This window comes from Ambystoma mexicanum, chromosome 14, assembly GCF_040938575.1.
Source record: "Ambystoma mexicanum isolate Mex_15411 chromosome 14, UKY_AmexF1_1, whole genome shotgun sequence".
NCBI lineage: Eukaryota > Metazoa > Chordata > Amphibia > Caudata > Ambystomatidae > Ambystoma > Ambystoma mexicanum.
Window position 1 is genome coordinate 225485631 of NC_090940.1, and position 14891 is coordinate 225500521.

At 45.5% G+C, this 14891-nt stretch overlaps 1 protein-coding gene across 2 annotated transcripts in view; it reads right to left on the reverse strand.

Annotated features, from left to right (window-relative positions):
- The window catches only part of PLEKHH1 (pleckstrin homology, MyTH4 and FERM domain containing H1), a 493065-nt gene that overhangs the window by 30948 nt on the left and 447226 nt on the right, over positions 1 to 14891 (reverse strand). The window contains exons 26-27 of one of the 2 annotated variants that reach the window (XR_011283967.1): positions 10614 to 10743; positions 7921 to 8087 (exon numbers count right to left, since the gene is read on the reverse strand). Coding sequence is in view for 1 of the 2 variants with exons in the window: in XM_069638989.1 (XP_069495090.1) it covers positions 8001 to 8087; positions 10614 to 10743 (217 nt within the window). In the remaining variant the exon portion in view is untranslated. The remainder of the gene's footprint in view (positions 1 to 7920; positions 8088 to 10613; positions 10744 to 14891) is intronic. The other variant, XM_069638989.1, reaches the window with a different exon arrangement.

Here is a 14891-nt window from a genome sequence, read left to right on the forward strand (position 1 = left end):
TCTTTGTCAGCCCTTCTTCTACCGTCCTGGGAAGGGGAGACCTGTGTGTGCATTTTGCCTTTGGCAGGAACTCTTGGGTGTCCACGCCTAGGCTCCAGTGAGTCTGGGCAGGCAGGAAGTGGGGGAGGAGTTTTCACTCCCCTGCCCTTTGTCTGCCTGAATGGAACCAGCTCCCAATGGGGGTCTGGCTGTCCGGATTGGACAGCCACCCGCCCCCTTCTGTAAATTACTGAGCGAGATTGCAGAGGAGTGTGTGCTGGAACTGTATAAAAGGTTAGGCTCCTGAGGTGAAAGGCAAGTCGACCACTGGAAACTGAAGTAACTGAAGAAGGAGATGACGAGAGACACATGCACACCCTGCCCGCTTTTTCTATGTGACAGAGGAACTCCGAAGTGGACGACTTCTTCCCTTTGACTGGCAGGAACAACCAGTCCCAAGAAAAACATCTCCTCTGGTGCTGTGAGTTTCCAGAGCTGTGAAACCCGAATACCAGGAGGCCTGCTGCCCATTCAGAGTTCATAGTCGTGGAAAGGCCAAAGTCGTCCAAATCTTTGTTGAGCCCTCAAGGACACTCCAGAGATCCAATCCAACTCACCCAGACCCCCTCAGCAGAGTGTGGGACTGTGAGAAGCGATGAAGATTGACCGGGCGAATCACAGCCTTTGTTGGTGCTGCAGAAACGGTGCCAAAACCGCAGAGTGACCAGAGAAGTTGCTGAAAGCCGTGTCAGAGGTCCTCCCTCGAGACTGCTGCTGAGAGATCCCATCCATTGTCCTGCCTTTCCATCATCAGACCAAGGAATCCGGAGGTCGGGTCCAGCACCGACCCATTGAGGAGAACCCAGCCACAATCTTTTCTTCTAACCTATGGTACTGTGGGGAGAAATGTATTACTTACCTTGATCCGTGAAGTCACTCTCGGATGTTGGAGTGCTTATCGAGGTGTCCATCGTAACCCCCTTTCTTACCACCAACTCAAGCCGCTGCTTGTGTCACTTTAGCGGGTCCTTTAACAGGCTCTCCAATGTTGGTTTAATCTTGCTACATTCTAAAGACTAGAGACTTGAAATTATCCACAGGAACGTTATGTATTCTGCTGCTTGTCAAGACTTTAAGCCCTCTACGAATTGCCTTTAGCTAGGGTTGCGGTTTGGAACTTAAAAGAATTGCTGTGCGAAGAAACTGCCTCTAAAACCTTAAGAACTGCTAGTGCTGCACTAACCAACAAAATCCAATATGTGTATGCAGAGTAAATGTCTTCACCGTATTTCTGAGATTCGCAAGTGCGCGTTATTACCGATAATACAATAGAACTGTCATTACTGTAACAAATGTAACCGTGAGCAACTACAAACTAAGCAGTGGCCTTTGAAAAGTATCCTAAAATATTTCCAAGTGTTTTGGTTCATGGTGCCAAGTAATTTAAAGTGACTCTTGTGTAAATATAATAAATCTATATTTTCATATACATTTAATATACATTTAAGTGTAATTGTTTCTTTGATATGCTTTAATAACTAGGTTCAGTGTAATTACCTACAGATCACATCTTCCTCTTATGATAAGCCTGATTGCTCTGCCACTCTACCAAGGTTCCAGCAGTAGTACAGGCCGATACTAAGAGTTGGGGATCTGCAAACCACTGGAATAGCTTACTAAAGTCTTGCCTCCAAGTGGGACTTCAGGAAAATTATTCTAACACCCACCTCCGTTGGACTTCAACTTTCTCCCTCACAGCCTCTGAAACTAACCTAGTGTTATGTTAGATTTTCATATTTATGCTAAAGCTCCCTCATCTGAGAGAGCCTTGGCACTTTTTGCTGGCCTTGTGGATTCTTTTTCTATGTTCCCGAGTGAGGGGAAACCTTTTTCCCCACTCACACTTTCTTTTACTATTTCCATGGAAGTCATTTTTGTGGCTCTCCATACATTATTTTTTGAATCATACTTTCCTATAACTTTTTGGGCATCTACATTTTATTATTGCAGCACTCAGCACTTGCTTTTTTTATTTTCTCTTGGGTCCCTAGTGTGAACTAATGTTTCTAAGGGTAGAAGGATACTTGTTATCTTTTCTACAATCCCCATTGTGAGATCGGCCCACCCCACCTTTTGTGGAGTGCTGAGGGGTTACATAGTATCCCCTTTCTTACTGGTTCTGTAACATTTCTGTTACAGTCCTTTACTTGATTTTGAAGAATTTCTTAAGCGCACCAGACAGATTAAACTATATTCAGGCGCAGATGACAACTAAAGGTCAGCACATGAAGAAGGCAGATTTTAACTAAAGTCAAGTATTACATTCATCTAAATAGAAAGGTTTTCAACCATTTTCTAAACAAGTCCAATGTCTCACATGTTCTAATCTCCAGTGGGAGTTGGTTCAACATTTTTGGCCCAAACACTCCAAATCTTCTATCTCCCTTGGAGACACAGTTAGACTGTGGGACACAGATAAAGAGTTTATCTCCAGAACAGAGCTTTCTAGTTGGGCAGTACTGAATGTTCTTCTCTGCAAGGTAATCAGGGGCAAGCCCCCTCAAGCATTTGTAGTCCAGACAGGCTACTTTGAATGTAATCCTATCCTCCACCATAAGCCAGTGGAGGGATCTCCGCATTGTAGAGACATGGTCCTGTTTCCTGAGATGTCAGATCACTCTGACTGCGGCATTCTGTGCCTTCTAAAGTCTAGCAGCTTGTTTGGCTGGAATTCCTGCTAAGAGGCTATTGCAGTAGTTTAGGTGGGGATTAGTCATTGCCCCCACCACCACTGCCTTATCCTCTGTTGGAATGAAAGGAAAAACATTCCTTAGTAATAGTAATGAATAGAAAACTGCCTTCACCTTCGCCCCCACTGGTGCTTCACTGCCCAGGTTCTCGTGCCATATACAACCCAGGTTTTACATTTTTTTGGCATAGTGAAGTTGTTCCCCTAAGATCAGGGGGGCGGAGGGTCTCCGTCTCTCTTCCAGCATTTTATTCTTTGGGCCAAACAATACAATCTCTGTCTTGGTTGCATTCAGCTGCAGATGATTGAAGGTCATCCACTCGTCAAGCTCATCCATACACAGATACATTTTTTCAAAAGCATCAACGATGTTCTGAATCTCAATATAGATCGGAGTATCGTCTGTATATGAATGAAACCGCAGACCATACTTCTTGAATATGTTAAATACTGGACAAAAGTACAGATTACAGAGTCCTTATCTTGTTCTCAAGGGAAGAGAGAAATGTGTATCCTCTCTACATTTTATATTGTGAGATCAGCACACACCAACTTAAGTGGAGTGCTGAGGGGATCCACTGCATCAACTTTCTCACCGCTCCTGTAACATTTGTGTTCCAGTGAAAAGCATATCTTTATGGCTGGTGCCGGTGGACGTGCTCTACTGACTTGTGTATGATTTTTACCTGCAGGCTGTCAACCCAGCCGTGGTAATGCACAAAAGGACCACCATTCATCTAGAATGGTGGCTGTATTCTTTTTTTTGCCATTTTTACTGTGCTTGTTCTTTCATGGTCTATCTGCCGTCCTAGGAGGGGGGGGGGTCCTGTTTCGTTATTGGTCTTCAGCAGGAATCTTTTGTGAAGCCCGCCGAGGCTCCATAGTGTCTGTGAAGACAGGAAACGAGGGAACGAGGGAGGAGTCTGAAACTTCAGTCCTTTGTCTTCTAGTAAGCCTGCCTGGAACCAGTCCTAACTGAGGCTGGCTGTCCACAGCCACCGCCAAACGTTTAATGTAGCATGTGTGCTGATTGACTAGTTTCCTGGATAAAGGTCCTGGATCTGGAAGCTGAAGAAAAGTCGACCACAGGAGCTGAATCCGATGAGGAAGAAGAGAACATGGCTGTAGCAGGTCCCAGTGATCAAGCTGGTTCCAGTGATCGGAGATGCCTGCTGTGTAACCGCTGCCTGTGCTGACCCCTTCTTTCATGCGATGGAGGAGCCCCAAAGACGACGACACCAACCCTTAGACTGGTGTTACTAATCAGTGTTAAGAAGACCTGTATTTCTAGCTATCCCACGATGAGCTGTGACCTTCCTAGGCTGCAAATCGGATATACCCTGGGACCTTGAGGCTGAGTGCTGTGCAACATCTTCCCGTGAACAAATCTCACAGAAAATTTGGTGGATTCCTGCTAAACCTCCAAAAGCAAGATTCCACTCCTTGAAGTCCCCTCATCAGAGTGCTGGACCGAGATAGTGAGGTAAATTGATCAGACGGCAACCGTTCTTCATCTGGTACCTTGAAAAGGGTACCAAATCCACATATCTGTGAGAAGCACTGAAGAATCCTCTGCCGGGAGCCTTTCCTCTCGATTGCTGCTGCAATTTCCCATCAAGTGTTCTTTCTTTCGTCACCATGACCAGGAATCTAGAAACCATCTCTCCTGTGTGGCTAGGGTGGTGATTTGTGCAGTTGCGAGTTCACCCATACCATTCGCCTAGACCTAACACTGGAATGCATTTAGGGAGCCTTCTACGAAGTCCCTGAACACTTCTACCAACTCTAAAGTCTGTTACTTGTTAGCTGAGAAATCCTCTGGAACTCTGACTTTCATACAGTTTGTGCCTATTCCTCTTCTGCCTACAGCTGGCCCTTGAACCACCAGGCCCCCCCCCCCCTTCTGCCTCTGAGAACACTCATGCCCTGAGATTAGGGAAGGACTGTGTAAGGCATCTGTAAAGAAATGATACCAAGTGCTGCAAAGTACTTACTTGCTATGTGTTGGTGCTGTAACTGTATATTCCCAAAATAGAATAAGTTACAAGTGTTCCAAAGTTATTACTTACCTGTGAATTGCTTGATGCAAGTACTTTACTTACCTTTGAATTGCGTTCCTCTATTCTAGAAAATAATGTTGGTGTAACTGCAACACATGTAACTTTTTCTGTTTCAGGAATATGCAAAGTACTTACTTGCTACTGAGGTAGGGTAACTGTAATATTCCTGAAAGAGAATATGTTACTTAGTATTCTAATGTACTTACTTGCAATGTCCTTGGTATAACTGTATTATTCCTAAAACGGAATACGGGACAGTTTACTACAAAAGGGTTTGCTTACCTTAAATTGCATACTGCTATTCTAAATGTGTTATATACTTTGGTTTACTTACCATAAGTATTGTGTTGGTTTTTAGATTGTGTTTATAACTTATAATAGTACTTACCTTTCTAAATAATTCTCTTTGCCAGTGTATATATAAAAAATAAACCAATATTTTTACAATACATCAGTGTATAAGTGTTTCTTTGGACCATATATACCATACAAGTTCTTTGTACCTTCCTATAGTTCTCTCTCCCTTCTAAGATAAGCCTTGCTGCTCTGTCATTGCTACCAACCTACTAGGTGGTACAGACCTGGACTAAGAGTTGTAGTTTCTGTATTGCCCAATTTATAGTTTTATAAAGTCCCTTACTTGGGTGGACTTTCAAAACCTGTCCCAACAACCTGCTCCACCCTTCCTTTTTTTCATTTTCCCTTCCAAATTGTGAACCTTAAAACCATTCTAATTGTTTGTTACATTTGTTTGTTCACATCTTCATTTTCTATTTTTGGATAGGACGCTGACTGTATTAAACTAGCTGGTCAAGTTGTGTTAAGGCTGTTTATATTAAGTAAACTTTTGTTATGCCATTTCCCCTTAATGTGAACTGTCAAGTGCTTTGAAGCAACCCTAGGGTGGCAGGTACCACTCCACAATATACCCAAATAAATAATACATGTGAATGGCACTCAGTTTGGGAAAAGAGCCGTAACACCCAAATTGACCTGCAAATGGAAGCGGATGAGCAGACTCCATTACGCTGTTGGATTTAAGATCTCCATACTGGCCTCTATTAGCAGGAAAATGTAACTGTAGCCCAGAAGAGAGGGGTTGATTATGAATAACAACTCCCAGAACTGCTCAGACTCATACCAGGAAGGGTCCTGCCACTTACGCCACTATACTGATCCCCATAAAGTTCGTAACAGCTCTCAAGAACTCCCAGATAGCCCTATCCAGGGCTTTGCTCCTATAGGGAGGCACAGTTCAAAACCCACCTTCATTTAAAAGTGCCAATAGTTCCTCCCAGCTTTCCAGACTATGGAATCTGGCCATTTGGGGGCATACAGAGCAAGTAGAATGGTGATTTCTCTCTTGTTCCTCTGTGCATCAGGCTTACAATCGCATCCTGCCACTGTGGAATGCTTAACATCCTGACCGCCCCTCAGCCAAAGAGACACTCACATCAGTAGACGATTTCACACAGAAGTGTGGCAGATTCACACTGCATACAGAAAGGCAAGACATTGATCCTTTTGCCCCTACCTACTCCGTCATACATCCACATCCGCCTTTCACACGGTCTTTTGAACACAGCCTATGTAGGGAGCTCAGGGTATATTTCCTCATTAAAGATGGATGCGCATTACTATACTTTGATAACTTACTCCCAAGTAAGGCACCACACTGTCTCACCATGAACTTAAAGAAAGTCTTGCATGACATGGAACTAACTCTTCCTAATAACCTTTAGGACAACAAGGTGCCAGACTTTTAGAATTGTACGCTATTAGTTTGACCACCCAATTCCCTTACCCTTCTATTGGCAATGTCATTCACCTTTATACACAGTCTATTAAGGACTAGGCCACTCTTGGCGTTGGCTTGACAGCCCCATAATTGACTTTCTGGAGTTGTCACTTGGGGTACAGAGTGGCTTGAGCAAATCAGCACCAAACCTCCAATATTGCCCGAGCACGCGCTGAAGCTCCTCATACATCCAACATTACATAGTGTACTGACCTACAATTCTCCAAATCTGCCTAGGAATCAAACTCCAGTTATCACAACAGTTAAGGACATATTCCCCATCTCTTCTGGTCCAACTAACAAGGGTGGAATGGACACATGTTATCGCAAAACATCCCTTCCCCGCTGCATAACTCCCTTCCATTCTTTGTAGCATCCATTGCCTGTTTTCCATTCCCCGTGTCTAGCACTGGCTCATTTTCTTTCTTCCAGAAGACATACATATAAAAACCCTAGTGCAGGCACAGTACACCACTTCTAGCCTAGGCGCTCAAACTGCGATGGTGGCGATTTGTCGCAGCATAACAATTCCTGAAAATGAAACCTCAAGATAGTAATACGCCTTTGCTTTTCGAGTCTGCTTTTTGGTTCCAGTGGCTGCAATAAGGGAATGTACGTGGGTATTCAACTCCTATAAGATTAGGTTTACGGGCAGAAACCACAACAAATCCGCCTCATGCATCATATACCACTTAGGGTTTCAGATGTGTTTAGCAGAGGCAGCTACAGATGCTGCAGGATTGAGCCAGCAGGCTTTGTGCAATGGTACACAAAAGCAGACCATGGGGTGTTCCTCAAACATCTTATTGATAAACAACTAACCTATGCTTATGACTGCATTCGCTAAGCAGAATTTTTACCTTTATGGCAGTCTTAGAAGGGGAGACCGTCAAACATGTGCAACCATGAGTATGTTTGTTTCATACTATTAGTTCTCATTTGTTTTTCTCCTAGAAAGTTTCAGCTTTCCCTCCCGTTTCTTTCAGTTAAAAGATTGTCCACTTTTCTGTTCCTTTGTCACTGTATTTTAGTCGTTAGGGAAGCTTTCATCAGTTGAGCAGGAAGCAGTTTCCCTTTGTAACCCATATGTAAATATCCAGTGCAGCGAAGCTGCTCCTGATGCAGTATCATGACATTGCATTGACGGTGAAGTGATGGACAAGGAAGGGAGTCCATGCTTTTCCCTCACACCTCTTCTGATCAGTCTATACCAAAAAATGTGAAGTACAAAAGTGCTCATTGGGAGGTGAGGGGAAAGAGTTAGCAAAGAGACTAGGCCTTGGTCTATTAGCTCAAATGGACTGAAGCTTCTGTCTAAGATTCACAAAGACTACCTGTAGAGTTGGGTATTGGTGGCCACCTGGTTGAGAGCCAGTGGGCCCTGGATGTATCATCACATTTTCCTTTTTCGTACCATAGTGCTGTAATCCAGTAAACTGATTCCGTCTTCATGGACTGCAAGCCACACTAGATTATCTTCCAGCGGGGAATATGGAATGATCTAGAGAAATCAGAGGAAACATATTTAAAAATATTCAGGTTACTAGTCCGAAGCAGCCAATACAAACAATTGGCACTGGGGACAAATAGATCTGTAGAGTACAGTAACTGAAATACATGCACCTGCTATAGTCATGCAAGTAAACCGGTTCTATTCTTACAGCAACATGCAGCCATTGTGCACAATTACGAGGATGATTCAAACTAGCAGAATATTAAAAGGAAGACACGTTAGAAAGAACAAACGAGTACTCCATCACCCTTCCTTGACCAGGGCAAAAAGCCACCAAAAATACCACAGTCACACAAATTTCATAGGAACCAGACGAAATTTAGCGGCCACTTGTAAAACCTTACACCCACAAAACTGCCTCCCACAAAGTGGGAGGACTGAGTGAAGTGTGAAGGAAGAGGGAACATAGAACAATAACTCCACATCAGATCCCCAAGGTAGTGCATGCAACCACTCAAAGTGGGCGGGCGGAGGAGGGGGGGGGGGTCAAAACCATTTGTATATTGCCCTCTTCCAACAACAAACAAACCTGTAAAATGCTGAGTTGGCATCACAATCAACAAAGGAGAGCCGCTTAGCCAAGAATGCCACTGCCAGTCTCTCGGGGTGCCAAATAGCTGCCGTAACCCCCCCACAGACACCAAGTCATTTCTATGTGGAGCATGTCACCTGATGTTGGGCGTTGGCACCCCTCCTCCTCCTCTCATTGATCGCCTTTCTGCTACATGAAGGGGTTAGGGATCCCCACTGGAGTAAACTGTGGCCATGGTTAAGCTGCTGCCATCTGTAAAGGTCCCATCTAATTGCCGGGGTGCAGACCAGCCGATTGCCCTGGAGACACTTTGCAGGTTCTCCAGCCAGGGCACTCTCACCGCCCCCATCTATATGTAGCACAGGGCAGCATAATCGCCATCTAGAGTGCACTCCACTGTCTAGGCCTGGGCTGCTCCACTGTGAAATCTGGTGAAGTTAAGGGCAGCTATGGTGCCTCACCCGACAGGCAGAATCACCACTGTGCCTGCAGCAGCTTGTGCCCAGTCAGCTGGCACTTGGTCAGTTACATGGCCCCCAGTGTCCGCACACACCAGGGCGGTCATTGGAGCAAACTCCTATAGTAGACATGTTGCTCAGTGTACTTTCACACAATTTAGCTATGAAACCTAGCAATGCCATAGGCTGCATTGATCCTGCAGGGCTGTATTGTACATAGCAGATTACAAATCAAACATTAAATAGAAAATAATTGAAAAATCTTCGCAAAATAACAAATCTTTAAAATGCTGGCTTCTATAGAATGTACTGTTAAACCTCCCACAACACTACCGCAACGTGAGGGGACTTGCAAGTAGCACAGTCATTTCAGCCAACAAAGCGGTTGTGTCATAATGTCGGTCTTTAAATGCCACCAGCAATTACCGCCACTGATGGCATGCCCTGTTTTCTTTGTATTTTTAGTGGTGTTGGGGAATGGACTCTGAACCCCTCTTGCCCCCCACCATTTTAACCCATACATTGGGAGAGAGCACGCCACTGGCAGAACTTTTGCCTGCAGCATTCATAAGCCAGCATACTGGCCTCTTATGCAGTCAGGTGTCAGAATACAGCTAATAACTCAGTTTTGGATGTAGAGCTTTGCCGGCATTTAAACATCCATCATGATTTTGGCGTGCTATGACCACTTGCAGTTAGGTTTTCTGATGGAGGACTGGAAGAAGGATGAACCAATGGCTTTTTACTGGAAGCTCCTGATCTCCAATAGGCTGTGGCCAGTGCCTTTCTGCGACCTATGACCATACTCCTCAACTATCAGCCTGGATCCCGTGCGCCGAGGCCTCCAGTACAGGGCACAGGGCTCAGTGTAAACCCCATAACATGGTCAACGTCTGCAGGCTCCCATAAAGACTGCATTGACCAGGAAAAATAAGAGAAATGTCTTATTGGGTCCTTATTGACCTTTGCCTCATTCAGTTATTGGGTTGGGTTATTACGCAACTCTTGCCGTTTTCATGGTCCCTTGGTGCTCTGTGACCCAATGGAGACCCGGATGGGAACGGTTAGTGGGAGCAGTGCACGATTGCCTTGCTGGCGAGTTGACGCATGCAGAGCGTAAGCAAACTGGGTATGGTCCTAGGAATTGTTGGTATGCAGTTTATTTAGCCACAGCCTAATTGGGTACACATGCTGTGTATCTGGTCAAAGTCCTTATGTGGCACTTTTAAGATCAAGGGTTGTGAGGGGGTTGCAAGCTAGTGCTACTTCAAGGCTTGTGTCTGTGTATGCGTGTTAATATAGGTTTGCTCAACACTTTGTGTTTGTGTCATCAGATCGGATGTGATGCACTGAATGCTGGGAACTCTGGGTTTGTCTCGGAAGTCACGTGCTAGTCTAGAACCTCCGAACAATGCCTGCTGTCTTCAAAGCTTTCACTTCTTTGTGCCAGTAAATGGACATATGGGCAAAAGAGAGACATAGCCACAATAGATGACGTAGGAAAGCAAGGATCTAAACGAATACCTTAGCAGTAAACAGCTTGGCGCCAAATAGTGGCCATTTACGTGCCACAGTCAAGTAAATTCGGATGCATTCTGCTGCGGAGCACCCTCGCAAAACCATCCACTTTGTAGCTAGTCTGTCTGCCAGTCGCCTGAAAAAATAAAGAACACATACAATCTGGTTGGGCATTTAAACCGGTTGTTTTTACATGGCTGTATTTGTTCCCCATTGCTTTGACTTAAATTGACCCCATTGTACATTATAAAGCTCCCAAAAGGAAATTGATGTGCAAAAATAACAAGTTACTTACCCATGGTTACGTTCTTTCGAATTGATGTTCCTCCCAAATATTCGTTATCTTTGATATTTTCCAATATCCAGCTTGCTGCCTCATAGTTTTATTTTCAGTAGAGGGCGCTGTGCGTCGATGCCTGGTCGAGTCAATGTCCCTCAGAGGCCTCTGCCTTGACGTCGACGTCACTGCAGGTATAAGTAGCATGCGCAGCGCCCACTGGCCGTTTTGACGAGTGGAGCACCGCCTTGTGTTCGACGGTTACTCCCCTTGAGGGAGCGTAGACTGCAACCACAAGCAAAGTTTTACTGCAGGGTAGGTTGGGAGTTTCGATAAGGAGTACGTGGGAGGAACATCCAGTCGTAAGAACGTTACCATGGGTAAGTAACTTGTTCTTCGAATGGATTGTGTCCTTCCACGTATTCCTTATCTTTGATACACTCCCAAAGCAGTTTACATAATTTGAAGGAGGGAGTAAAATTTAATGAGATCATGTATGCACAGAGTGCAATACTGCTTTTCCAAAAGCAGAATCTTGGCTCGTGGAGTACTCTAGACTGTAGTATTTAGTAAAGGTTTGCACAGACGACTGTGAGGCAGCTGCACATATATCCTTTATCTGAACAAGTTGGAACACCCCTGGTCGAATGAGCGCTTAGATGTTCTGGAGGGTCTTTACCGGCCAGTCTAACATTCTGGCATAGTTAAAATTATCCATCTGGAGATGGTTTGTTTGGTGATGGCTAGACCCAATTTATGACCTGAATAGCCCACAAATAACTTGTCATTCTGCTGGAGTTTTGCCAATCTGGAAATGTAAAAGTTTAGTGCATGTCTAGGGTCGAGTCTGTAGCATCTTTGTTCCTCTTTCCCCGTATGTGGTGGACGATAAAAAAGATGGTAATGTTATTTTCTGAGTAATATGAAACTCAGAAACAACCTTGCAGAGAAAGGTAGGCTTCACCTTTAGTACCACTCTGTCTTTCTGAAAAACACTAGGAGTAGGCTTGCAGGATAAAGCCTGTAGCTCACTCACAATTTGGGCTGATGTTATTGCCACCAAGATAACGATTTTCAAAGTAAGAAGTCTTAATGGACAAGAATGTAGAGGCTCGAAAGGAGAACCCATCAGAAAAATCAAGTTGAGATCCCACAGTGGGACTTGAAAGGGAGTCGGAGGTTAAACATTAGTTAATCCCTTTAAGAATTGTATTAACAGAGGAATCTTAAAATAGGAGACTTCTTCTGAAGTGCGCTTAAAAATAGAAAGCGCTGCCAGGTATCCTTTAATGGTACCGATCTGGAGACCCAGATTTGCTAGATGTACTAAAAATGATAACACCATTAGTGTGTTATATGAGAAAGGATCAACTACACTCTACACCAGCTGCAGAATTTATTCCATCAGCAGCGGTATAAAGATTTGGTTGCTGGTCTTCTGGCCCTAAACAAAACCTCCATTACATCGTCTGGGAGGTCCTAATCCTTCCATCTCAGCCTCTCAGAAACCATGTGTGAAGGCTGAGAAGATCCTCTTTGTGGAAGACGAATCGGAGGGCAGATGGACATGTCTAGAAGGTCCAGGTACCACGTCCTCCTGGCCCAGTCCGGGGCAAGTAGGATCATGGATTTCCTGAACCTCCTGAACCGCTTTATTACAAGAGGAATGACGGGGATTGGAGGAAACGCGTCGAGAAGTGGAAACTTCCAGTCCACCACAAACTCATCTCCTATAGCTCCTCTCAGGGGAAATTCCCTTGAGCACAGGACAATTCGCACTTCCTGTTGGCACTGGTCGCGAACAGATCTACTTGAGGGGTTCCCCAAAGGGTGAAGATCTCCTGAAGGACTTCCTGAGCTAGTTCCCATACGTGGGAGACTGTGCTCTGCCTGCTCAGAGCGTCCACCATCGTGGTCTTCTCTACGGCTAAGTGAACTGCCAATAGATAGATTCCTTCTTGTATTGCCCAGAACCAGAGCTGCATTGCCTTTCTGGAGAGTGGTAGTGACCCTACACCTCCTCTTTTGTTGCGATAGTACAGGAAATTCTTTCCCCGTACAGAAGGCAAATAGGCCGGTTCCATGTAATGTCCCTGCAAAAATGTCTCCCGACAAATAAGTCGCAGTTTTTTGCGGAGACATTATTAAATTGAACATGCGGGGTACACCCCTGCAAACCCTCAATATATATATTTTTTTTTTACAAGGTCACCATACATAATGTCACCATATATAATGTCGCCAATGGCTTTACCTGGTGACATTATGTATAGGGACATTATTTTGATACTAGAAGGCCTTTCATCGCTAGTCTGATTGCACTAAGCTCCAAAAGGTTGATATGTAGTTTGGACTCCGATGGAGACCAACTGATGGTCAAGTCGTTGGTATGGACTCCCCACCTCGTGAGTGAGGCGTCCGTCACTACCATTATCTTCGGCCATGGTTGCCAAAACGGTTCTCCTTTCAAGATGTTCACCCGACAGGCCCACCACTGAAGATCCAGTGCGACTCTGTTTGGGATTTGTAGGCGATCCGACACCCTTCCTGAGAATTGTGACTACTGGGTCCTGAGAGCCCACTGAAGAGATCTCATTCTCAGGCGAGCCTCTGGCACCAGAAAATGCAGGCTGCCATGAGGCAGAGCAACCTCAGAAAATCAAAGGCCGGGAGACTCTGGGCATTCTGGAATTTGGTAACCATCTGCAGAATGTCTTGAGCCCTCACCTCTGGTGGCGAGGCTTCTCCCAGGGATGCATCCAGGACTGCACCAATGAATTGGAGTCTTTGTGATGGTATCATGTGGGACTTCCTGAAGTTGAGGGAGAAGCCCAGCCTGTGAAGTGACAGGTGGAGTTGAGATGTTCCAGGGCCTGTTCCGGGGAAGAGGCCCTGATCAGCCAATCGTCTAGGTAGGGGTAGACATGAATCCCCCCCCTCGCCTGAGACGTGCTGCCACCACCGCCATTAGCTTGGTGAAAACCCTCAGGTCAGCCCAAATGGCAGAACCAGAAACTGATAATGAGAACCGCCAACGGCGAACCTCAGGTACTGTCTGTGCTTGTGATGGATTGGCACATGAATGTAAGCATCCTGAAGGTCCAATGATACAATTAAATCCTGAAGCTCAAGGGCATGAAGGATCTGAGAAAGAGTTATCATCTTGAACTTGTCCTTCCTGAGGAACTTGTTCAAGTCTCTTAAGTCCATTATGGGTCTCATTCCTCCGTTCTTTTTTGGAATTAGAAAATATGGGGCGTACCAACCCTTTGTTCCTCTCCGCTTCAGGTACTGGTTCTATAGCACCTTTCTCTAGCAGGGTTAAAATCTCCTGCATAAGGGGCGGATCTGGAACTTTCAAAGAGTTGTTCCCCGGTAGATGACTGAGGTTCTTGCAGGACGGGTAGGCAGTAACCTTTCCAATGACCAAGAATCTGAAGTAATAGCCTGCCATTCTGTCAGATGCTGTAATAACCTGCCTCCTACCGCAGTCTTGTGTACGAAGACCTCGGTGAGGTTTTGGGGTGGCTGACGCAGTGGCTGAAGGTAAATCAGCCACTGCTTATGTTGCGGTCTTAGTTCCTCTCACTCGTCCTCCACGGGGGAATCTTTTATGTCCTCTTTGAGCTGGCTGTCCTCTGCCCCTACCGAATGTGAATAATAGCGAAAGGACCCGGGGCGTGGCCAACCGCCATGTGAGGAAGCCGTACCTTGGAAGGAGCTCCGTGCAATACGCTCAATGATCCGCCGCCAACTATAGATACAGATCGCAAAAAACGCTTGAAAATAGTCTCATCGGACCGTGAATGCCCGGGGAACTTGCAGCCGCGGCTTGGAGCGGCTCCGTTCCCTCATTTTGACACTGCGACGCATGAGAGGAGAGAGACGCCGTGGCCGGAAAATGGCAGCCGCATAGATATCCGCCGCTCTGTGGATACCAGCGGCCTGAATCGAGCCGCCGCCAGACCGGGGGAGCCCGGCCTCTGCCGCGGGGTGCGGGTGTCGAG